Genomic DNA, 25651 nt, shown 5'->3' with positions numbered 1-25651 from the left:
TATGCTGTAATGAGACAGATTTTAGGAAAAAGTAGCCCTTTTTTTTTTTTCTTATCCAAAGAAATAGGAGTCAGATAAGATATCATAGGTTGATAGCCATCAGTGTACGTTGCCAAATAAAATCAGATTTTGTCTTAAAGTGTTTCTGTAACTGCCAGTCAATAAGTATGTGCAGAACTTGGGTCATGGTACAATGACATTAGACAGGGTTCAGAGAAGTAGGCATACCGACAGTGTAGCTTTTTGACATGCGGTTGTTCAGCCACACTAAAGCAGCATGTTGCACTAACCATTCCAAATCCAGTTATTTCCTCTGGTATACTAAAATATTAATGGTACATTGCTGAGTGTAGAATTACTTCATCATTTGACTTTCCAGTTTTATAGTCCAAGGCAGGGAATGAGTGGATGTACAGCAAGTGTACGTTCTGGAGTTCCAAACATTTCAGTCACTGAATATGAAGGACTGTCTTTCCCCATCTGAGGACTGCAGAGCCTGTTCAAACTACAAATACATTGAAGTACATTTCCAAAAGTACTTTGAATCCTTAAAATCTATGGTTATGGTCAAGACTATTAGTGCATATGAATCAAACACATCTATTAGGCTGGGAAAAAAATGGCTTATTGGATATTTAATGTTTCAAGGAGTATCTCTCCCTCTTGAACACCAGCACTTATTTCTGTCCCTCTTTAGACAAGAGTGGACAATGACATATTTTTCTAATCTCTGTCCACTGAGCACTCAGGGCAATAAAATTGAATTCTCCATTTCGGATTCAGTTCCTTTTTTTTTTGACCTGATACAAATGATACCTTCAGATGTTTTTATAATGATACCGTTAAGCATACCAGATGAAATTTGTACTTATGCAGTTTACCTAGGACTGCATCTGACTTTTTGCAGGTATGTCCTCTTTTTTTACCTAGATATTTTTTCCAGGAAAAATTGAGGGTTTGTGATGCCTGTTTAGCACTCCGATGAGCTGATCAAGGCCATCTGCAGACATATCTATTGCATATGGTCAGATCTACTCTACAGTATACGAACAATGGATCCCATGCATTCGGGATGCATGGGATCTAATGTGTGTGCACTGAATAGGTGATCTGTGTGAGCACAGTAAATCCAGTTCGCTCTGAACTTACTGTATGTGTATAAATCAAGGACGCATCCCAGACACATTAGTCTCACTGCATTTCATTTCGTCTGGGAAAACCTGGACAGAAATATGGTAGCCCTAACCTTCCCACATTCCACACTCCACACACACACATAATAGGTTCATATCTTGAACCCTTAGTCTCTCTTGGGCTTTCCATTATTGTTGATACAACACATAAATCTCAGGTTAAGTGTTCTCCTGACTTTGCAGTTATTTGTGATTTTCCTACAGGCCCAACAGTCTTTAAATCCTTCTTTGTCTCTTATTAGACTTTTAGGTGGGAAATAACAGATGTCCCTTGATTTAACTCTGAGGATGATTCAGTAGAAATCTCTTCTCTTTGTAATGCCCCGCTATCTGACAAACCACTCCAAGTGATTTTTGCAGACATGGGCATTGTTCTCTTTGTTTAATGTTCTCTCTTTTTTTCTTAGCAAAGTTGCTTTGGTATTTATTAATTGAGAGCTGTAAGTAACTCAGTTAATCTAACACTTGATCAGCAATTTCAAATCAACATTTGAGAGGGAACATGCCCTAAGGCAGTTGTTATTTATTCTGGTCAGGTAATTCCTTTCTGGGCTGTTTAAACAGCAACATGTTTTCTGTTGGTGAGGCTACCCAACTTAGGAAAGGAGTTTGCAGAAGTCTGCCTTTCTGTTTCTTTAAAAGTTTAGCTAAGTAGACTGCTTAGTGTGATAATGATAATCAAGTATTAAGATGGGCAGATAGCAGCATAATTAAGAATATGCAGCACTGCAATATAAAGTCCAGGCATCTGGTAAGGATTAGATTTGCTGGTTATACAAAATCATGAAGATACAAAACATTTTGACAGATCTGATAGGGAGAAGAAAGATGAATACATTACCGTTTAAGCTGCCCTTGTAGCACTGAGAAATCCTGTAGTGTTTTCCATTTAAAATATTTCAACATCAAAAGCTAAACATTTGGGTCTCAGGGAAAAGTTCTCATATTTACATGTATCACCCATTGCTAAATTCTCCCTTAAGTATTTTAAGTATTTTACTCCTCTGTGGAGGAAATATCGACTATTACTGCTCACATTTGGATTTTAGGAGATTTCTCCTTTCGGAGTTTTGGAGTATGAGTAAGTCTGACTTGGTATTCCAGAAAAGTCCAATAGTCATGAAGCTCCGTAGTAGAATTGCTTCTGGGCGGCTCATAAGGAAGAAGTTAGAATAAGTTATAATAATCTCGCTGAAATATGAAAGACTGAGCTATAATAAAAGCACTGTGATAATTCAGGGGCTAGCATATATAAGCAACATTTGTAGTTAATAAACAACCAAGCTTTAATCAGTGCAAGTAGATTGCTCCCTTTACACCTATAAAAAAGTGCTTTCGAAGTTAAGCAGCACAGGCATTTAGTGAGAACTCTGACATTGCAAAAGTTATACCTCATCATGTTTATCAACAAGGTAAAGCCATAACACAAGCCTCCGTTCTCCCTTGTCTTCCTCCTCCCAAGAACAACAACCTGCACACTACCAAAGCATTAAGCTCTATTTAGTGAATTGTTAGAGCAGGTTTTTCCTGGACCTAATAAGGCAAGTGTCTGCAGCTCCAGAATAAAGTGCAAAACTGAAGAAAGCTTTGAATTTCAAACATCTTTCAGTGAGGAATTAGTTTTAAAAGACACACAACAATAAGCCATGAAATAAGTCCAGACACCATAATTCAGGGATAGAATATGCTACGAAACTGGCAGGCATCCAGGCCACAGCCAGGTGCCTGTTTTGGATTAGATTCAAGTGGCCTTAGGCCACCTACAGAGCTTTCAGGTAAAATCTGGAAGCCGCTCACCTCAATATGCCCTACCTTACTTCTATTTCAGGTACTTGTGAAGGATTCCCAGATGGCTGGCCCTCATCCAAAACAATATGCTTTCAGATCGCATTGTCTCTATACTGTGATGAGGCAGGTTTCAGAAAAAATGTATCTGGAAAATGGAGACTTAATAAACTGCCCATTTTCCTCAGTTTGCAATGAGAAAATTTTACTCATGAGAACAGCATTTCTGTCTTGCTGCTCTTGACACCCTTAGTGTGTGATTGCAAATGAGCCAGACACAAGTGTATATATATAATAGAAGGGACACAAAAGGTAGTTCCTGAAAAAAAAAAATCTTGCAGCTTAGACTGTTATAGGTCATAAAAAATAAAAGTACTTTGTCAATCTAATTCATATTTTACTTGACACATTTTTTTCTTTACTTTTAATTCCATTTTATTCTGGATCATGAAAATAAGCCAAGGTAACTCCAGTTGTGGACTTTAGTGTGTAGACTTCTGACTGCAAATAATTTTTGCTTGACTGTGGCTAAGTCCTAGACATACGATGCCTTCCATAGTCCTCTGAAAGATCCTGTGCATGTCCCAGTACACATCATGCAGTGTGCGACTCCAGTTTCATACTGTGAGGGCAGCAGGCAGTGCTAGCTGGCCTGGCAGAGCTGGAGTCAGCGCATTTCTTCCTGCTAGATGCAACTCGGTAAAATTATCCTGTGAGCATGGGTAAAAAATAATCAGGTTACTCTCAAATAGACTAATCAGTTTCAGTTTCTAGTTATGAAGCTTTAGCACAATGTTGCAGTGTCTGCGTTGCCAAGAAGGTTTAAATCTCATTTAAATTCAAGCTAAAAAAACCCAGCTCTCATTAAAAGTAAAATGATTGAAAAGGCCATGAAATCACTTTTATTAATGTTACACTCTTAAAGAGTTCATCCATGGAGCAAAACAACAGCACTTTCACGGTATTTGGTACTTCTTAAAGGAGAGGAAGGGAAGGATTTTTATTATAAGGCATCTGCCAGCAAACATGAACATACCTAGCATTAGGCTTGTGTTTAAGAGTTTGCTGAGTAAAACTTCAACCTGCATTACTCCAATTTTTGTGAATATTCTATCCTACATTTCTCTTATTGTAATATGCCTAAAAATCACTTCTTCTTTAACTCTCCCAGCAAGCTTTACATTCTTGCTCCACTAGAGCGCTTGTCTTAATATGCAAGTTCAGAATTGCCACCATAAAGTTCCAACTCTACCTTTATTGAATTCAGCTGAAGAGGGGCTGTTAATTTCAATGTTACAGGCGACAGCCTAAAATGATTTCATTCCTTTTTCTTCCCAACATCCAGCTCTATTGAAAATAGACAAAAATCACACACTTTCCACTCAGTACACACACACAGTAAGATATTATTAAATGTTGTCACAGCAACCAGTGCAATACTGGGTTTGTAAAACAACTGTTTGACTCCTCAACATGCTGAAATCACTTTGGAAATCAACACCACAGTCAGGGAATAGTTTTGTTTGCAAATTAGGAATGCAAAGAAAGCTGTGGTAAATTAAAAACTGTAAGCTGAGCTCTTGGGATAGGGACCAATTTTCTGTTCTGCGTGTGTTCAGCACCTAGCTCAAGGGGTCCTGTACAACTACTGCTACCATATTCTTCATCTATTATCATCATCTTTTGGCAAGAAAAATAGTGGTAAAAATATCCTTCTTTGCAGAAAATAAAAGGTAAGTCATGAAGTCCTTGTTTTCCTGGTGAAAGAGTATAAAGCAAGTTAAATATTTAGAGTTAATACCCTTATACAAAGCTGTGAAGTGAGTGCTCACTGCCATTGTGGTGCAAAGTAGCCTACAAGAAATGAGAATCTGGTCCTCAAAAAACACAGCTTTCCAATGTCTAACACAAACCCCACTCTTGTTATGGTACAAGAGTTTGAAGTCTTTCAGTACACAGCAAATAGAATATCTATGCAGATTTATTAGACAACGCCTTCTTTGTATAGTATTGCATGGTGCTGTAAGCCCTTTCTTATAGAAGCAAATATGGAACAGCTCCATAATTCTGTGGGAGACATTTTCCTGTTTGTTTGCCAAGCTGTAGTTAAAATTCCCACTGAAGAGTCCATTTTGAGTAAGAAAGAGATGAAGGTGGTGGGTCTGGGCAGACAGCTACAAAGAGAAGATGAACACACACTGAATCCGAAGTAAAAGCACCTAATTTTCATAGGAAATGGGCTGATTCTTAATTGAAAATGGTAAAACAAAGTATTTGTGGGTACACTGCAACTGTTACGCAGAAGGGACTGAAAAGGTTCCTGAACTTCTTTGCAATCTATGTTCCCAGCAAGAAGGCTGAAGTAACAAAGGCTCATTGATGTGAAAAGGGGGGGGAAGTTTTTAATAGAGGAATCCCAGGAGCCAGCCAAAGAAGCATTATCTTGTATTAAAAAAATCTGCAAATAATGAAATTCAGAGGAGAGAGAAGCCAATTTTCTTCTTTGCTTGGCCCATGAAATTAGTAGCAAATAAAAGAAGAAACACATGTAAAAAGGAATGGAGACTAAATCTTCCCAGCAACATTCTTCTCAGGGTATATTGTTCAAAAGAGTACGGGGATTCATGTTCAGAAATGCTGAGCAGGTTCAGTTCCTCTTGATCTCAACTGGAGCTGTTAATTCTTGGTACTTTGGAAAATTAAGTCCCCAGAGTGTACTTGAAATTTTCATCCCAGAACTCAGACTCCCACCCTGAAACTAACTGGATACCAGAAGGAAAATTGTCATCAGAGATCTTATCTTACAAAGCAACGTAAACTGATGCTAGCACTTGTGGGAACAAGTCACATCAGCGAAAGTTACCTTTCCAGTCCAGAAATAAAATTAAAAAGCAAGATAATATGTCAGACTTGGATGAGATGAAGCAGCACTACTGGGAGCAGGGGAGAAAAAAAACAACTTTTAGCCTCTATTGGATGCAACAAGTATGTTTTGTTTACAGAGGTGAAAAGAAGAACCAATAAGAAATGAATGAGGTACCATTTCATCCCAGTGCCATTTGTTTTGGGGGTGGAGTAACCTCATACATTCCTATCATGGAAGACAGAGGTTGAAACTTCCATATGGATTTTCTTTTTTGGCCTGGTTTATCCTTTTCTGGGGCGCAGATGCTGGCTGACTGTAACAGAGACTGGGCTTTCCTTCCTGCACGTGATGCCAAAGTATGTCTGAAACCAATACTAGTGTCTTAGAAGTAATTTGCAGGGGTTTTAAATATGTCTTTGTGACTCCGTAGGCTACACAGCCTTCCGGGTGTAGTGCAAATCGGTATTTATAAAAAGCATTTTCAAAGTGGATCTTTGAACCTGCTGGACTGCACGGTTTCTCCTGTGCCATTTTTGAACCATTGTATAAATACAAATTTTGGCACGTGCACAACAGTATAAACTGCATAATTGTTTTTATTAGAGTTCTGTGAGTTTGGAGGTACCTGTGCCTTAATTACACTTGGCAAGTTTCCAGGAAAACTCTTCTAAAATGTAGTGCTTGCAAAGCCTTAGTCGGGCCACCCACAATGACAGCTTTTATTTTTCTTCTATTAGTGATGGACATTTTCATTTAATTTTGGTCTGGGTGTGTGACAGAGCCCCCATGTACTGAGCTGCAGCTTCCCCCTGTTCACTTTTCAGCCACAGAGTGCGTCGGGACACTGTGGCAGCAACTTGTGACATTTGGATCCAAGCCAAATGAATGCTCTTTGCAGAGTTTTTAGGTTTTCTTTCTTGCTTCCTTGGTCTCCCCTCCCCCTTTTAAAAATTGCTGGTGACACTAGAAATGCAAGTCAGTTAACCTCTTCTAAAATCTAAGCATTAGCCTACAGCACTGACTGCAAGAGAAATGCAGAACATTGCTCTGTGAAGTTTCTATATGTCAGCCATAAGCACCCAGCACGGAGGTGGTTTTAGTTCTGCTCCTGAGCCCAAATCTCTTGTGTAGCAGGATGGAGCAAGTACAATGGTAACAAGTCAGCAGGATAGCTGGAACTTCATACTCCATGCCAGAAAGTAGGATGTCCAGCTAGCACAAATAAATGTGTAGAACTAATCAAATTAGGATGGACATGCTGTGAAATACAGAGAAATGCATGTAAGCAGAAAATTGTGTTTAATATTTGTAATCAAAAGCATTTATTTGGGACTATAACAGCCCAGTACTACATGCAAATTGGGTGAGGAAAAAATGTAAACATTGTTTCTTTGATTTCGTTGGGAGTTAGGGTACAGCAGGAATGCTGGATCAAGCTCCTTTTCCAGTGGCTGTGATTAAAAAGCTATGTGAAATTAATTTAGGGGCTTATTGACAGAAAATATTACTGTAAATGGTGGTGAAAACCTATTCCACAGAGATTACTCTTTATTGCATGGAGTTTGGCAGAATTTATAGGATGCAAACTGAAAACTGTGGGTTTAGAGACTATTTGAGGAAATAACTTCAGTCCTAACACCACGTTTTGAGGCTTCTGCAGAAAGCAGAATTTAATACAGAAACTGGTGAGACAGTGGAATTTTATTCTGTGAACTTTCAGGCCCTTAAGGAACAGGAATTAATGGAGGAACCACACTAAGTCAACCAGTAGATGTTTTTGTTACTTATACAGTTTCCATGTCAGCTGAAATATAGTTACCCATAAACAGAATAACCAGTGACATGGTATAGCCCATGCTATGTGTCACTGAAGAATGCAATTAGCCATCATGCAAAAGCAACTTCATTACAGTAGCTCATATTATAAACTGAACACTGGTTAGAAATGCAGAAATATGCTTTTGGGAACACACTAGACTAGCATTTTCCATTCCTGAGACTACTGTAGTCAGCTTCAGATTTCACAGAAGTAAACAGAGAAGTCCTCATAGTTTCTTTTTATGAGAGTAGCCTTTTAAAATTTGGGGATGGGGGGAAAGGATACGGTGTAGGAGTGGATCTGCTGTTAGCAGGCTTTACAATACTGTCTAGTACTTTATAAACCTACTCTGTGGAAGTAAAGCAAGTGCTAAGGCTGTTCCAGCTGGAGGGGAAGCTGACCAGTGTCCTCAGACCATCAGTCCGTTAGGATGTGTCATGTTCCAGCTGTGCCCCCGTACCATACGTGAGGTGTTCCCTGTGTGTGGCAGGGAGGTAGGCCACAAACTCCCTTTGTTTACAAACTCCTTTCTGCACAAGGGATCTTTCTGGCAGGAAGGATACAGTAGATTATCCTTTCAGGTTCTGTAACTCAGCCAGATAGAGGAGCTATGATCATTTATGCCAGCTGAAAGGGTTTGGCCTCTTGCTAAACTGTATGGTATTGAGTGGGTTTAGATAACATACAAATAGCCATGAAAATGTAATTTGATACCAGATGACTACATCCCTGCAACTACGCTTAATCTATATGAACCCCTCCACAAGTTCTTTTTTGAGTTGCTCATATTTTGTTCAACTAGAGGTTTTGTCCTGCTACAACTGAGTAACAGTTGCTGAACTCTTTAGACAAATTAATATAAATTCACAAAATGCCTTGAGATTATCGAATGAATAATACAATGGGAAAGAAAAGCCTCCTTAGCAGTTGCGTTATGTACGGAGCATAACCAACTTTGGAGTATAATTTCACTTTGGAGCCTCTTCAACTTGGGACAAAGATGAACTTGATGGGTTTTGAAAACTACCAGCTCATTCTAAAGAGGGTAATTTTCATTTGTAAAGGGGTTTCCATGAAGTCTTCTCCGCAAGGAGTTTCACCCAGCATGTGGTTAATCACCACTCACTTAATTCACATAAATGAAGGCAAAGGGCTTCTGTGCTTCACAAGAGTGAAACGTCTTCCTGAGGATGAACACAAAGAGAGCATAAAGACTGAGCTGGAAGAATCCTATGGAGTGCTTACATGTATCCTCAATAATAAGTATGTCATTTGGTAAGAAATAGTCACAGAAATGGTCAAGTAGGAATGGACAGTTGCAGAAACTGAATGCTGAGCTAGCAAAAAACATATCTGCTCCGGTTCTACTATGTGTACTCACTCAATATGATGTGACTACCTGATTAAAACAAGCCCTCACTGCACCATTTTCCCATTGTAAGTACTCTGCTTCCAGTTATCTAATCATATATGATTTAAATATGGTTTAAATTATTCACATTAATTTCTAATACAAATATATCTGGAAAAATAATCTAGGATAACAGAGGAAGAGGTGACAGCTATCAGACAACAGACTTCATTGAATCATTCACTCATCTCAGTGGTCATGAATGTCTCACACGATAAAGAATTTGCTCTAAGAAAGACGGCAAAACAAGCACGATGGCATTTTAATTCAGGGCATATTTCTTCTGTGTGCCTGTCAGTCATGTTACCGATAATGTGAATTCTGTGTGGGGCTAGACTCTATCACGATGGCCATGACACCATATTTCTTGGGGAAAAAGTCTACAGAAATTAATGAGAAAAAAGGGATTCAGAATTAGAAAGAATAGAGTTATTAAAAATAATAATCCATTTTCTCTGATAAGCTAGCAAGTGGAAGCAAGAACATCCAACATCTTTGCATCTAGACATCAAGACAATGGACACTTTGCATGCAGGTGTGATCTGTCTAGAGCGGGTGGGTGAGAAGCCCTGGTGAAACTCAGGCTATGCTCTTGCGAGCCTCAGTGTGGTGATGAAAGTGCAGCAGTAACTCACTGCTGGTATAGAGTAGTAAACCCCTACTTTCCCTTGCAGATACAAGAGAAATCCTGACTTCCTGAGTTGTGGCACATAGATGATCTCTTTACGCTGGAGATCCCTCCCCAAGAAGGGTGTTATTATCTGTAGTGCAATGCTGCTTAAGGGTGACGAGCTTCTACTGAGTGCCCACACTTTCTTGTATTCACTGGTAATGGAGGAGTTTCTCATATAGGTGGAACACAATTACAACAGGTGGATACAAACAAGTAGGGGAAGAAAAAGATGAACTGAAAACATGACAAAACTGATCAGCATAAAAAAGTGATAGCACCATCCAACCTGACAGCTTAAGGAGAATGGAGAATAGTCCAATAACAGATGTAGTGTGGTAATGATTATCTCTGGAGGAATATATGCTTCCTGGTCATCTGAGGTGGGAATTGCTAGGGAGTGGGGGGAGGCAAAAACCCCTCTGACTGCATTGTTTACTACACTGCTGACTGTGGAGCTTTATTTCTCTAATGTTTTGCATGGTAACTATGTTTGCACATGGTAACGAGCTGCCTGCAGGATTCTCTGATGTTTATGACCATCACTGCTGGGATCTTGATTGACTCGGGGAGCAAAGTGTGATGTTGTCTGAGCATGTTAACTGATCAATGTTGCTGCCTACAGGCCAAGAAAGGTTGGGGTCCCCTGCCTAATGCCAACCCAAATTTGGACGCATGTCATTTATAGTCATGCAAAGAAAGCAGTGTCACTTTTTTTTCTTCTTCTTTGATCATACTCAGAAACTATAAATCCCCAGGGTGAAATCTTAACTCCACAGAAATCAAGAGCAAAACTCCCTTCAGTGGTGCTAGGTTTATGGTGAAAGTTGTCTTTTTCTTTCTTAAACAATTCTTGTAATTGCTAGAGAACTGTATTTATTTCCCTCCCTCACAGCAAATAAAATGTCAGTCTTCACAGTCCGGTAGTCTACTGAAAACAGTCATGTCTGTCCGTTCAGGGTGTTGAGGGCCGATAATAAAATTACAGCCCAATAATTTTACATTTTTCTCCTATTATCTGCAATGCACAGCATGTTTTATATGTTCTGCTCCACTGGGACCGTCGTAAGCCTGTAGCCAGCTATTTCGTTTGAATATACTCAGTGGGAGGTGACAGGTGCACTAATACAAAAAGATCTTGAAACTTTATCATAATACATTCAGCAAGGTGATAGTGTAAAACCCGCTGGGAAATAGAGAGAGGTGAAGGAGAAATTCCACACCTGGGAACTTATTTAATGTTTAAAGACAGAAAATGCTTTAGAAGGGAAAATATCTCTGATCTGTCTAATCCACTGCCCCAAACTAGTTACCACGAAACCCCCGGTGAAGGAGGTAGATAGAGGAGATGACCTCCAGCTCACCTCGGCTTCCATTGTGCTCTCCAGCTTGTGTGCCAACTGGAGCAGCGAGGCACCTTAAATTGACACAGCTACCGTTTATTTTCATGCCGTGACCCTAGGACAAGGGAGATGTTGAGTGAGATTGGACTGAGACACATACTGGAGAACTCTCTAGCACAAAAGGGAGATCATGAGGTGAGGGACACGTCTCCAAGTGCAGCCAAAAACATCAGAAACAAGTTCCGTATTGATTTCCAGCCTGGACCAGTCCCATTCACTTCAATACTTCAGTTTCCTTTCAGATTATTTCGATCTTTGATCCTTTACTTAAGTTTTCTGTAGAAGGGAAAGTGTAACCTAATAGCATAGACTAGCTTAGCCGAGCCCAGGACCTGGTGCTGCATTTGGCTCGATACATGTAAGCCACTGTGTGAAAGTCAGCTTCTTTATGGACATCAGTGGTCAATATTCAGTAACTGGTGTTGGCTGTCACAGCTGCATTTTCTTCCCAGGCACCCTAATCTTTGTTTGATTGGTTTGTTTGTTTGTTTTCGCATGAAGCTACCTTTAAACATAATAGAGAATAACAGCATATTCTCTCCAAGTGAGCGGTGCTTTGGAAGCTGGAGGGCTGATACTGGACTCCACTCCTTCTACCCCTTCTCCCAGCATCAGCCCGAAAACTCCGGTCCTTTTGATCAAGCCCTGTGGGTCGGCCCCCCAGTTTTGCACCCCTCCTACCCCAGCGGAGGTCCCCCCGACCTCTTTGCAGACGGCCACAGGTGTGCCAGCACTGGCGCTGCCCGTGCTCAGCCCAGCCGCTTCCTGCCTTCCCGCTTCCCCCGAGGTGGGGGGGGGCGCAAGCCACCCCCTTTCCCAGGTGCCTCCCCGCCTGCGCCCGCGAGTCCCGGCCCGGCCCCGGCCGCGGCCCCGGCCCCGGCCCGGCCCCGCCGCCTCCCCATTGGTCCCGCCCGCCCGCCCGCTCCGCGCCGCGTCGCCCCCCGGGCGGCGGCCGCGCCGAGACGCGGCGCCGGAGGCAGCGCTGCCCCGCGGCGGCGGCGGCGGCGGCGGCGGCGGCGGCTTAAAGCGTGCGCGCCGGCGGCGGCGGCGAGGGCGCGCTCACCTGGGCGCCGCTCCATGGGCTCCGCCGCCGCGCACGGCGGGGGCGCGGCGCTGCGAGCCGGCCGCCGGAGCTGCTGCGGGGCAGAGCCCAGGTGACCATGCGGGCGATCCGGGCTGGCCCGCCGCACGCTTCGGGGAGCAGGTAGCACACCAGGTGCACGGCGGAACATGGACTGTCTCCTGCTTGTCGTCTGGACTTTACCTGTTGCGATTCTCAGCGGCAGCTCCATGCAATTCCCGACTCTCCCGTGGCTTGGAAGCACTGTAAAGGCAGGTCGAGAGCACTTTCTTTTGCAGTCGCCTAGTGTACTTTCATACCAGGTTACTGCACAGTTTCTGGTGCCTTGTCTTTCTGCCTTCCCTTGTCAAGTAAATCTCGCCCAATACTCCTGTTCTCTCTTTTTTTTTTTTTTCTTTCTCTTGCAGACCCTTCAGCTGTGCTGCCTCTGTTGCATGTCTCATGCAGCAACTTTAACCAGTGACAGCATCAGTGAATTGAATCATGGTTTGTATAGCTCTTTCTGTGTCTGTGTATATGAACATTTGCATGGATGATTTTTTTGGTGGACTGAGCATTTAAAGGGAAGAAGCCACAGTGTTGGGGGAGCATAAAGTGAAAGCAAGCTGACTGCTGTAAAATAGCTAAGCATGGGCAGAGATTAATTTGTTAAGCCCTGTGTGCAAAAGCTAAAAGGAAGGATATGTAACAGCAAAGCAAATGAATGAGATGGTAAATACATCCACGTTTACATGTGCGATTAGAAAGATGAATGTGTATGTAGCCACGACAACAAAACCTCATGTGTCTGTGATGGAAGCAATGAGACAAAAGTAATGAAAAGATTTGGGTGGGAGAGGGGAAGAAGCTGTGCAATGCAGGCTAAGGGAAAACAAACTTGGAGAGAAAGGATTCATGTGAGTGAGAGCTCAGGAGCTGTTTGTTCCCAGGTTGCAGAGACTAACACTTAGATGCTGATGACTTTGGGAAGTTTGAAGTGCAGTATATGCTTTTTATTGGGTGTGAGTGGAAACAAAGTACAATAGAGAACGACACCAGGGTGCAGAAAGGAAAACCCTCTTGCACCCTATCGTCTGCTCACTGGGGGATTCCCTCTCTCCAGCAGCTGCTTGCATTTTTTGGCCACCAGCCTGCTTAGCGTCCTCAACTTCTGCCGTTGATTAACACCACTCGAGGAAAGTGAAAGTTCTTGATGTATTGTTTCCACTGTCTAAGGAAAAACAACCTATCACTGGTTGTGTTTTCAGCTTACTGTGTGTCCAATAAAGTCTATTCAGGCAAAGAGATTGATAGTTTTTGCAACATCTGTTACAGCACAAGAAGGAGGGGGTTTTCTTCTTTATTAACAGTGTTATTTCAATTTAGGAAGAGAAATTAATTGTTTTACTCTCAAATGCATTGACATCTTCAAGTATTCACAGAGAAATACAGCTCAAAAATGAAATGGGCTTGGGAAGCAGTTTATTCAGTATAATTACTCATGTAAGCAGGAATAGGTGCAAAGGTCCTAGTTCAGCAAACAGCTAAAATTCAGACCTAGCTTCCAGGATACAGGTAATCCCTGTATGGCTGGATCAACAGCAATGGTAATGTACTTCAGGCCAGGCACCTGCTTATGCAGCTAGCTGAATCATGGCCTCTATTTTTTCCTTTCTTAGGTGGATGTGAGTAGATCTTGGTCTTCTCCTCACACATAGTTTTGTAATATTTCACATATTTTATCCAAAACAATAAACTTCTTTGACATGCAATTAGCAATGGCTGACTAAAGGTTATTAGGTAGGATGTAATCGCTTTCTGCTGAAGGTCAGTTACGATTTGAAACCCAGTCTAATCGAGTCACTACAAAGAGATGAGGTCTCACTCAGTTAAGGCATTAATAAATTAATCCTTTAATCCATTTGAACAAGTGGTACAGTTCTACAAAGTCTCAGTCATGGTTACCCCCACAGTGATACAATATTTGCTGCATTCTTAGGGAAACAAAAAAACCCTCAAACCAGAGCAGCCTTCACATTTGACAGCAATTAATACAGGGGGAGGGGAAAATCTACAGATCTGCTGGTGATGACAAATGTCTTCAGAAGAGCGATTGTGGGAATGTTCACAGCTATGCTAGTTAGTCTGTACCTCTCAGTGGGGCAGAAAGGAAACAAACACTGTTTGAGAGCCTGTGTGACTTACAGGGGTGAATTTATGCAGTCAAGCCTATACACACACAGCCTGCAGAGCTTTCAGGCCGTTCCCTAAATGAGGGAATGCTTCCTGCCATAGTGAAAGCCTGATGCTTACCATGTTAGAATGACACTTACCTTATTCGTTGGATACAAAAGCTGATGGCTAACTTTTTATCGTTACAGATTATGTATTTGTGACACCTGTCAAAGTGGATTCCAGTGGATCATACATTTCACATGATGTTTTGCACAGTACTAGGAGAAAGAGATCAACTCAGAGTTCAAAGAGTTCCTTGCACTACAAATTTTCAGCATTTGGACAGGAACTTCACTTAGAACTTAAACCTTCGACCATTTTAAGCAACAGTTTTATTGTCCAGGTACTCGGGAAAAATGGAGTCTCAAATTCTCAGGAACATGAAATTGAGCAGTGTTTCTACCAGGGATTTATAAGGAATGATAGCACCTCTTCGGTAGCAATATCTACATGTGTAGGCTTGGTAAGTGTTTATTTAAGACAAATCAGCATTAAAAGTATTTTCATATGTGGAATAGTAGCTGAAGGTGTGTAATTCATATAATACTTAGGATACCATATGCCATTTGGTGATTTTCCTAATACCACTAGTTGCTATTGCATTTAACAGAAGAGCTTTAGTTATAGCCAATGAACTGCAACACACCCTTTTTTTTTTTTGATCAGAGTCTTTCAGGAGAAAAACAGAAGACTGGCTGGTAGTCCTAGTAATTATCCCATAGCAATTTTCTTTGTTATAGTTTGTGATAGTTTATAAATTTTTGCTTGTTCTTAAGTAAATGCTCTTCCTGCCTTTGTGAACTACTATGAATAAAGAAAAAAATCAATGCATAAGCTTGTAAGAAAAAAAATATTGTACCTAGGTTTGTCAACTGCTTTAAGAAAGGGTGAATTTCCTAGCTCTGCAGGAGTTATGAACCAATTTCCCTTTGTTTTCTTTGACAATTCCAGCCCTATTTGGGTTTATAAGTCTTCATTAGTTGACCTCTTATGAATATGTTAAATATTATCATTGCATATTTTCCATTTATGGCTGTCATCCAAGTTCATGAAAAATTATTACTCAAAAATGATTTTTTCAAAATAAGTTTGACAGTGCTCATTGCCTGCAGAGAAGTCTTTACTGATGTAATTCAGAAGAATCATCTACAGAATTAATAGTTATTGATGTTTTTTAGGCTTAAGCCCTTGCACTTGCAAAGCAATCTTCTATGGATGCAGATGAAAGCAGTGACATTTAATAGTGTTAGGTATATGAAGCTATCTGTATGCTTTGTGGTTGACTAAGGTCCAGAGGATATGTTGGGTCACTCTCTAGAAATCTGTTTTGCAAAGGTACTTGTCCAGAAGGGCTATTAAACTGTGTGACAGGACCAAAAAAGGAGCACTTGAGACACCCAGTGTTTCCTTCGAAATAGTGATCAGTGACTTGAGAAGAGGGTGGCTCATTAGAAAGGGCTGTTGAATACTGATAACTGGTTGAAGTAGGCTGGATTCTATTTTGAATGCTCTACTTTTTTTCTCAGCAAGTTAGAGGAATTAGTATCTTATAGTTCATTTGAACAGTTGCAAATGTGACTTTGAAGCAGGTCCCAGGAACTGGAATGAAGCTTTCATTTTTTAAGTTGTGTTTGTAGTGCTGAACTGTTAACATTAGATGTGCTTAGTTGTTCCTGTGGAAGCTTCATTTTCACAACTGCTAGCTTTTACCATATTTATTCAGAAAAATACTGTTTTCCCTTATTGCAGTGTTTGTCTTTTTCTCTAAGAGAAGCGCTCTACCTCCACACAACAGTTACAGTTTGGGTGATCTCCCCTGTTTGGTCACGTTTTGTTTTTTAACATGCTTTATGAGCTAAGTGAAGCTGGGCTTGTCAAGTCTTGTCTGGAGAAGGAAGGTTCAAGTCTGCCTCAGGTCACAGAGAAACAGAATGTGGTGATCTTAACTGAGACTGAAATGGATCTTTTACCACTGTCTCGACATAGAGATTGTTATGACTGGTAAGCTTCACTTAAAAAAGATGGAGAAACTGATCAAAAGAGAATAAATATTGTGGCATGAACAAATTTATTATGACAGAACCTTTTTCAGTACCTAGATTATCACCAATTAGAATCTCTCTCTTTCTTTAATCAATTCTAAGGTTCAATAGATTTCACCTTAAATTGTTATTTTAAACTGGTAAATGAAGTAAACCTTTACTTATAATAATCTCCTGCAGGGTAGGTATCACAAATAAAGTATAACTGTTCCTTTCTCCCTATCCATTTATTAATTTCAGTGCACCTAATGAATCCCAGGCAAATTATCAACAGGATTATTAGTCTTTCAGTTTGTAAGGCTGCCTTCTTAAAAATGTGTCGTCAGCTGTCTGTAATGACAACGACGTCATTTTTTACCATGATCCAAATTCAGTAATCATATGTTAAGTCTGGACGCTATGCTCTGATCAAGAGAACCTTGTGAATAGCTTCTATATCCTCTTTGCACCAACTACTTTTGTCACTTGGTTGCCCTTCTTTCCTATTTGCTTTGTTCACTGCAATTAAACCAAAAGTGGTGTTTCTTCTATATGGTTGGTAGCACTAATCTTTCCATTGTTCCTTTCATTAGCAATAGCTTCTCTACAATAAAACTTCAGTGACCCATTCTTTCAAGCCTGGAACACCACAATGTGATTTGGAAGCAATTGCATTTCAATAGACTACAGGGACTCTTTGATCTAATTTTTTGGATGACCTAGAGTATTCAGTCATTCAGCTGTCTGTTATCTGCCATTGCCTGCAGAGTAGACTTTTGAGAGAATCTATATGAAATGGTTTGTTAGCCAGGATGACCTTAACTTAACACTGGAAAGGAGCAAGAATTTGTTGCTTTGGTATAGATCTATTAAGAGATGTGTGTATCTTACTTTTTAATAGCTTAGTTCACAGTAAGGCCCCACATTTTTATGCTGATTGGTTGATTTGAGACTAAATGTTTACATCAGTCAACGCAATTTTCTTGATGTGTCAGAAGGCAAAACTGGATCTATGCTCTTTATCTGAATAAGTACTCTAATACATTAAGTTAGCATTTTAGGAGAATGTGTACAAGTTTACTATGAGTACTGTCTCTTGCCTTTTCATCATCAAAGTGTTTAGGTGCTTTGATGTTCAACAGGAAACTTGCTTTCTTCTGTCCTCTGCGCTTTCCTCCTTCAGTCAGCATCCTTTACTTGCTGGAGCATCTGTTATGCAGCAAGAAAGCTGTGGTTTTATTTTTTTTCTTTTTAAATGAAATTAACTTGTATGCAAGAAATCTTGTTTACATCTTCCTAAGTGTGTGTTTCACCACCAGGCATTGAGTAGCAGCATCATACTTAGCGATAAGAGTATGACAGATTTATTAAAATGCAGGCTTATCAGTTGCACATCACACAGATTTGCTTAGTCATTTAATCAAAAATGCTCAAAAGTTGGATGTACTTTGTACATCTTCAGAAAAATGTGTTCTGGACTATCTGTGGAGAATATGATACATTCCCTCCAAAGAAAAGAAGTTGCAATAAATTTTTTCATTTTCATGTATTTTTAATACATTCTCACTCTCAGGGGTGTTTTTTTTAACTCTTACAACTTTGGGTCAATGAGTTCATTTATGTTAGTAAATACAAAACTAGTTTCTCTCTTTGGCATCATCTTAATGTGGCCCGAATAGAAATTAATGCAAAATTCTCAACTCCTTTCTCCACTGATATTCATTATTACTTTTAATAAAACTCTTCTGTTAATCCAGCATGACTTCTTGGAGTTTCCTTCAATCCCTTGTGCTCTCCCAGTTGATATATCCAGGCCACTGGTTTGTCTTGCTGCTTCATCCTCTGTTTATGTTCTCCAATTCAAGCTGTTCGTTCTTCCCAAATTCAATTTTTTTCCCAACTCCTGACTTGAGCTAATTCTTAGTTATTCTAATTATATGTTTTTATTACTATTATTATTGAGTAATATATTATTACTTATAATTGCCTTTAGCTATCTAATTGGGAGGCAGACTATGCCAAATCCACAGAATGCAGGGGTTTTTCAGTTTTTCTGAAGGAGATGGTGCTGGCCACTGTTAGAATAAGAAATTGGTTTTTAGGACTTACTCAGTGGGGCTGTACCTGTATTCCTACCTCATTCCTCTTGCCTCATCCACGTTGTGCTATCTTGTCTGCGTTAAAAACAGATGTCTGTTGTAGGTTCACCATCTCTAACTCCTCTTTTATGATGATGTTGTCTCTAAAAGCCTTACTACTGTCTTCTGAGTCTGTGTATAAACTGTGTGTTGTTTGTCTCTCTTTACATGCTAGTTTTTGTCTCCTTTCTGTCTCCTTATGTGCTGCTTATGTTAGGTCTATGTATACATAATCTCTTGTATAAAGTGAGTTGTTTGCAGTCACACAGTAAATCAGGGCAGCATACAAGTGAACCCCAGAGTTGTCAGTAGTCCAGTTGTGTTCTAGAGACATTCTTAAAAGTAATTTATAACTGTGCATTTAGGAGCAGAAGCCACATTCCCCTTGTGGACAAGAACTCTCTCTTACAAAGTCAAACAAGTTTACACTACAGTCCAATACACAACATAGAAAATAGTGAACATAATGAATGAGTAGTCTATTATATAGCATTTGTGGGGGTGTTGCTGCTATTTTAAAGGAACTCTTCTGCCATTACATCACAGAGGAGACAGGCATGTGTATTTTGGGTCAGAGAGAAAATCAGTACAGTTCAGTGGAACAGTTCAGGTCCTTTAAAAATATATGATACACAGTTTTATTATTCAGGCCAAATTCAGCCCTAAGCAAACGCACTAGCATGGAGGCCTGAGAGGCTGCACCTGCTTACACTAGAGGTGAATGTGGGCCATTCTCTCCCTTTTATTTATGTACCTCAGCGAGAAGAGCGGAGTCAGCTTCATCAGCTGTAGCTAGTGCTCTCCTTTGTTTTTGGTAAGATGTGATTGAATCTTTCATTATAAGGGGCCTCTTTCTCATGTCTCAAGTTCTGTTATGTTTGTTAGTGTCTAGTCAAGGGAAGAGAAAGAGGAGGGAAGGATGAATCATGTTACACTCACTGAGCTGTCAGAGGAGTCTACAACTGGAGAAAGGGTTAGATGTAGCACTGAGAGATAAACAGGAGATGTATTAATTCAATGGAAGTTGTGTGTGCATGTCTGAGGGCAGGACTTTGCTCAAAGTATCAAAGAAGCCACAAAATTAAAGCTTCTTAATGCAGTCTGGCCACCTAAGAGGCAGGCAGGCAAAGCAACTCATGTACCCATTCTTTGTAGTCGTTTAATTGCACCCTGTATGAGCATTATTTAAGTTCTTGCTAACAACAGCCTCTTATTCCTAGAGCTCACCCTTTAAGTCCAATTAAATATGTTGAGACAAATCCCAAGGTTCTTATGCAGACAAACTCCCATCAAAATCAGTGAGCCAGACTGCTGGTAAAAGTACAAAATAATTGCTGTTCTCAATGAGGTTCCTTTAGAAACCTACAGCTGTAAAAATAGGACAAAATTTGGCCCAGTGGGACCTTGAAGAGAAACTAAGTACAGAACTGGTGATTTGACTCATTCTCAAAAGTATTTTTAGTCCATTCACAAGTCAACATACAAATCCTACACTTTCTGCCATTATACCAGCACAACATGAACACCATCTGGCATATGAGTTCTTTGACTTTCTTTATATTCACACACCATTATATCTCCATCCTTTATAAAACACAAACTGTATTTTACAGGATCATCATTTTGTCCACTGTTTTGATGGACATTTTTCCATTATTCACTCCATAATATGGTAAAGATGAAAATAAGAAAAATCTTTACAGGAAAATGAGGTGACAATGGGAAAAAGCCATATTCTCAAAGATATTTTAAATTGTACTAGACAAATACAAGACACTGTTGCTGGTCTCAGCCTTGAATTGACTGCTGATAGGGAATGAATTGTGTGATTAGATTATTGATTGCCCTTCTCCATATCTGTCTGATAAGCTTTCCGTTTAACTCTGGCTTTAGCTCTGCAAGACAAAGACAGTGTTATCCCAGGCATTTTGACCCTACTGATTCCTGATGGGTAAGAAATGGAATTAAAGAGGGTTAATGATGGAGAAATAATCTGCTTCCTCTGGGCAGGAAAAGTAATAGAGGTTGCATTTCTTCCAGGTTTTATATTAAAGAACCTGGAACCCTTGAACATACATAGAGGAAATACTGTGTCACTGGGAGCACTTTGGCTCCATCAGCCTGACCACAGTGGGCTGTGGATGTGGAACAGCTCGCAAGAGTGCCCACAGGAGCTGGTCCTCTCAGTCATTTTCGCCTGCTCCATTATTGCTCAGCTGGCAGTAAGAGCATGGAAATTGTTCATCATTGTATTTCAGACCAAACTTCAGGCTGTTGTGAGCACCGCTGCTTGCACCCTTAAAGCAGTTCCAGAAACAGGGAACCATCCATTTGGACACAGACAGGCAGTTCATCCTGGCCGTTCTTGTTAAGTAGCGGTCTTATCATAACTTCTAAAGGAATTAGTAGACTCTATCTATACTGGAAACATCAGCATTTTTCTTGCTGTAGCAAAGTCTTTCCACAAAGCTTAGTTCCCACACTTTCCCTAGTCCATTAGAGAGAAGCTTATAGTCAAATGCCCTCATAAGGGTCAGGAGAGGATGACCTGTCTGCACAGACTTGACCTCTTCATAACAGGATGTCTTTGATGTAAATGAGGATTTTTATTTTAAGCGCCACTATTTTCACTTGGACCATACCATCTCTGCTGCCGAGATGCAACACATTCTCTTCTGCACAGCTGCAAACTGCTGAACATCTAAAATATTTCTCTTTTTAGAGGCAGATTCTAATAACTAATAGCAGCTTTCAGTCACTAATAATTAACCTAAGCAAGGTTTTATTTCTGTCTTTTTCCCCTTCTTCCTCCACTTCAGAAGTGTTTGAGGAAGATACCAGGTTTGCAGACCTGGAGTGTAAAGGCTTTTTTTACCCAAAACACAATGACAGTCTGTGAAATGGTAGTTCAAGTCCAACCCAGGCAGCCCACTCCTGGAGCTCTGTACCTGATGCTAGCAGTAGAGTGAGTGGAAAACACAGGAGTATTTTGGTTGTGCCCTGGTCCTGCCGCAGAGTCCACTTAATTTGAGCAAACAGTGGTATCAAAACTGTTCTTGAACACTTTTTTTCCCAAACTTACTCCCTCCTTAGCCTCTCTGCAAAACCAGTGCCCCGATTATGATGACAGCTTTGTGATTTGCACGCTTGTACTCAGTTGAGAAATTGACTTTGATTCAATGTAGGCTGCCCAGTCATAACCGGTCTGGATGGTCACTGGGAGTTTGTTACCGGCTCCAGAAGTCCCTCAGTCTTTTGACACCTACAGTTTTTGTTTGTCACAGTTATGTTTAAGTCTGCAAGATATTTAAGACAATGTTTTCTACTTTGCAACTTTTTAGGGAAGGGTTTGTGTTTCTGATGCACGGCACGTCCCATCATCTTTGAAAGAGGTGGTAGTTTGATCACTGGGACTTCTGCCCAGTACTGCAAACAGTGAGAGAAGGACAGAGGTCTAAAGATTGGTTTTGTTGTCTATGGTTTTGAAATTTGCTGTCCATGGATGGGGGCAAGATAAAAGCTGGGGCCATGCTAGACAAAGGCTTCCAGAGCTGTGATGCCAATAATACATTGGTCAATTCTTTAAGACAATTTCAGAGCTATTTGCATCTGATTTCATTCTCTCCTGAGCATGAGTAATGTTGCTGACTTACAGATTTACAGCTCTCTAGTGATTTTCTAGAAAATACCTGCTTTCTCTTTTTGGAAGTTGCAGTGTCCAGTGATAACCTGACAGCAGCCCCATTAAAGTCAGCAGCCTCAGCAGTCGTCAGAAATGTTCCCTCTGACTTGACTCCTGACCATATACAGAAGCTGTTAGCTCTGTGTGCCTCATTTTGTAATGATCTTCTCTCAGTGAGCTGGCAGGAGAGGGGTTAAACTTAGTTATCTCTGCAGTGAGAGCTACCAGTGGACCTACAGTGAGTTATATTAGCTGAAGCTCAGACTTCAGTATCTTTTTTCTAAAACCACTCATTTTGTGTTAGGAAGGCTCTGACTAGCCCTTAAATGGTATCTGAATTGAACTTTAATGGATAATTACATTACAAACAAGGTTTTCCTCTGTCTTTTTGATCATGTCACTGGGAGCAGAAATGTTGGTTCTTTCTTGCCTTTTCGTATTCCTTTTTAATCCCAATTCTGTTGCTGCAGGTCTACCATAAATTACAGTATGCTAAAGGAATTTCCTATTGATTTGCTCTGACAGTGATTTGACCAGCTATGTGGATAGCTGATGGAAGCAGAACTTATCTTTGGTTCAGACAGTAGAGCATTGACTAAAGCTTCGAGGTAAACATTTACAGAAGAAACCTGGAATCATAATGCCTTGCAGCTCAGCACAATTTACAAACATGTATTAATTAAGCTTCAGTACTGGCTTTACTGTGTGTTAGACGAGAACAGCATCCTGGCTCATAATAGGTTGACATCAGTAACCTTTTATTGTTTATCATGCTCGGAAGTCACTAAGAATGAGGGTGAAGAAATGTCAAATAATCAGGTCATATGCAAGTGAATGAGTCTTGATGTTTGAAGCTCAGTACCGTGGGAACCATTATTGCCCAGAGTAATTTCTGGAACATGCAAGTTAATTTCATTTTTACAATGTTAGTTCAGAAGCTAGGGAAATCTACAAACAAGTTGTACAATCAGATGAAAATCCTTTTCCTGAATCTCATATGTGGCTGCCCAGCTAGTTCCTGCCAAAAAATAGTAAAAGAAAAAAGTTTGGTGACAAAGATAATAGGTCTTGAAGTTATTCTTACTGGAATAACAAGGCCCAGCACAAACCTGCTTAATAGAAGAGGAAGCTGAGGCAATAAAGTGATATTTACTTGCACAGACAATAGGGCGTTGCCTTTTCACTCTTCTGTGGCATTAGCATTTCTAGCTGCCCCACTATGTACACAGCACACTCATGGCTTTATTCTTTGAGGACTGGATTCTTGCTGTTCACAGTGGGATCTCTTGAATGCTTGTGCCTGCCTGCCTAATATATGTTAATTGAAGGACTTTTGTGTCTCAACATCTTTATTAATATTAATGGAATGAGATTTTTAATGGACCTATACAAAATATGCTTGACCTAGCTTGAGCCCTCACTTTTGTTTTTATACTCTGCAGCACAGTGTGGCTTCCAACTAATTTAAGAATGTAATATTATATTCTGTGGCAGAATACACAAACTAATGAAACATGGATTACTCTTCAGATCTGCGGTTTCTTTTCCATGAGATATAAAATTTATATAACACCAGAATATAATTTTTTTTAAAATCATGAAATTAAAAACAGATTTGCTTTTTCTTCATGCAAATTATTGTACTTCAGTGAAAAGAGTGAGCATTTAAAAATAATTCTATCTTGAGCAGGCTTGTCTTATGCCACACACTCATTCTTTTTTTAGGAAGAAGTCATCAAAACAGTAAGTCTTTAAAATTAGGCTAGACTAAGCCTCAAGAAATATTTCAAGTTAATACTGTAATTAAAGTATAAGCTGGTCATGGTAAGGGGTAAGTATAAATGCTGTAACACACTGTTGGAGAAGAAAGTTTAAACTTTTCTAAAAATGTGACGACCCAGTTTCATTTCTTGTTAACACTTGACAGTTATGCTATTTGTTTTGGTAGATGCAAGTATAAATTAAAGATTAAAACACCGATCTTGGGCTAGGGCCGAGATTAATTTTTTGCAGCCCACTGTGATGGTTACAGTATGGACAAGAAAAATGCTTCTGTCACTTTTGCACTTTTTTGCTACTTTTTCTGACAAAGGATCATTCCTTATAGTCCGTTCTCGTTACATTGTTTGCAATAGATGTCTGTGAAATCACTGTAGAGACCACCCTACCACAACAGTATCTCCAGCCTCCTTTTTTTTTTTTTCTGTTTGCTGGCTTCTCTTCATACTAGAAGTCATGCTGAAGGCCATATGGATATATTTTGCACTCCCAACATCACGTACTGATGGCCAGATTGTTATCCTGCCTCTAGCAGCAAAAGCTTGAGCAAAGGGGTGGAAAAAGGACAATTTCCCAGCTGAGACACAAGTGAGCAGCTAATGTCTACTAACTCCTGCAGCACAATATCTTCCACTCTCATTGACAGGTATTTGCTGGTTTATGGGCTTCATCTAAAGCTTGTAGTGAGTAAACAGTTTTATGCTGACTGCTTTGGATCAGAACATGGCACCAGGAGCGTTCTCTTTTCTTCCTCCCTACATCATCTTGGCCCGTGAGTCAAGAGGCACATCATTTCTTTGGGAAACATTACTACAATTACTATTTGGTTTAGAAAGACATTTTGCAAATGGGAAGTACCACTGGCTCATCAAGAAAGTAAAGAATGTCCCTTTCTACTGGCAGACCCCAAAACACATCTTGTAAATAATCCAAGGTGGTGCTGTATAATCAGATTTCACTGAATCAGAAGAGAGATGGAGGAAAATGGCCTACTTGAAGGGCAAAGAAACCCATCTGCAGACTGACCCTATGCTGTTCTTATGGAACACTTGGAGTGAAATGAGGCAGGAGTTCAGGCAGTTTCCCAGAGAACCAGACGCTTCTACTGCTGCTAGAAAACACACTGAAGTGCTTGGCATCTGGTGCCTGCAGCTGCCAGATACGTTTCAGTGTACTAATGCCAACTGTTTTCATTCTGCTATGCTGCCAGAGTATTATGACAATGAAGGAGTCAAGGAAGCACAATGGCCACCAAAAAATATGAAGTCAGGAGTAAATGTAAAGAGGTTACTTGGCCTAATCCCAATCAAGTCCTGATAAAGTCAAGCCTGGCATTGTGAGTAAAAGAGGAAAATAGCTTTTCAGGCTTGTTTCCCTTGTTAGACAGGAGATGGACTTCACAGTTTTTGATCTACAAAAATGTGCAAGGATATTATCACTTGTCATCCTGGGAACACCTGTAGGAGGCAAGACCTCATTCATCTTCTGCTCTTGGTAGGAGAGCCGAATAATTGCAGAGAAGAGAACATGCAGAAATAGTTAATTGATTCCTCTGATTCCTGTGATTCCTCTGCCTGCCAGAGAGTCCT

The 25651-nt window shown here is 40.3% G+C and overlaps 1 protein-coding gene and 1 long non-coding RNA gene across 4 annotated transcripts in view; one reads left to right on the top strand and one right to left on the bottom strand.

The window, feature by feature from the left end:
• Nucleotides 1-4234: 4234 nt before the first annotated feature.
• On the bottom strand, nt 4235-12549 carry LOC140656991 (uncharacterized). The gene is made up of 3 exons (XR_012044185.1): nt 12412-12549; nt 11109-11202; nt 4235-4325 (listed from the first exon to the last, which is right to left on the bottom strand). It is a non-coding gene; the product is annotated as an uncharacterized lncRNA (long non-coding RNA).
• Nucleotides 12143-25651, top strand: part of ADAMTS18 (ADAM metallopeptidase with thrombospondin type 1 motif 18) — an 80118-nt gene continuing 66609 nt past the window's right edge. For 2 of the 3 annotated variants that reach the window (XM_072873383.1, XM_072873381.1), the window contains exons 1-3: nt 12143-12479; nt 12636-12714; nt 14589-14905. In XM_072873383.1, coding sequence (XP_072729484.1) covers nt 12378-12479; nt 12636-12714; nt 14589-14905 — 498 coding nt within the window. In that variant the 5' untranslated portion in view covers nt 12143-12377. Of the gene's footprint in view, nt 12484-12635; nt 12715-14588; nt 14906-25651 lie in introns of all 3 variants that reach the window. The other variant, XM_072873382.1, reaches the window with a different exon arrangement.

Source organism: Ciconia boyciana, chromosome 9, assembly GCF_034638445.1.
Source record: "Ciconia boyciana chromosome 9, ASM3463844v1, whole genome shotgun sequence".
Classification (NCBI taxonomy): domain Eukaryota; kingdom Metazoa; phylum Chordata; class Aves; order Ciconiiformes; family Ciconiidae; genus Ciconia; species Ciconia boyciana.
This window is presented reverse-complemented; position numbering and strand designations above follow the sequence as displayed.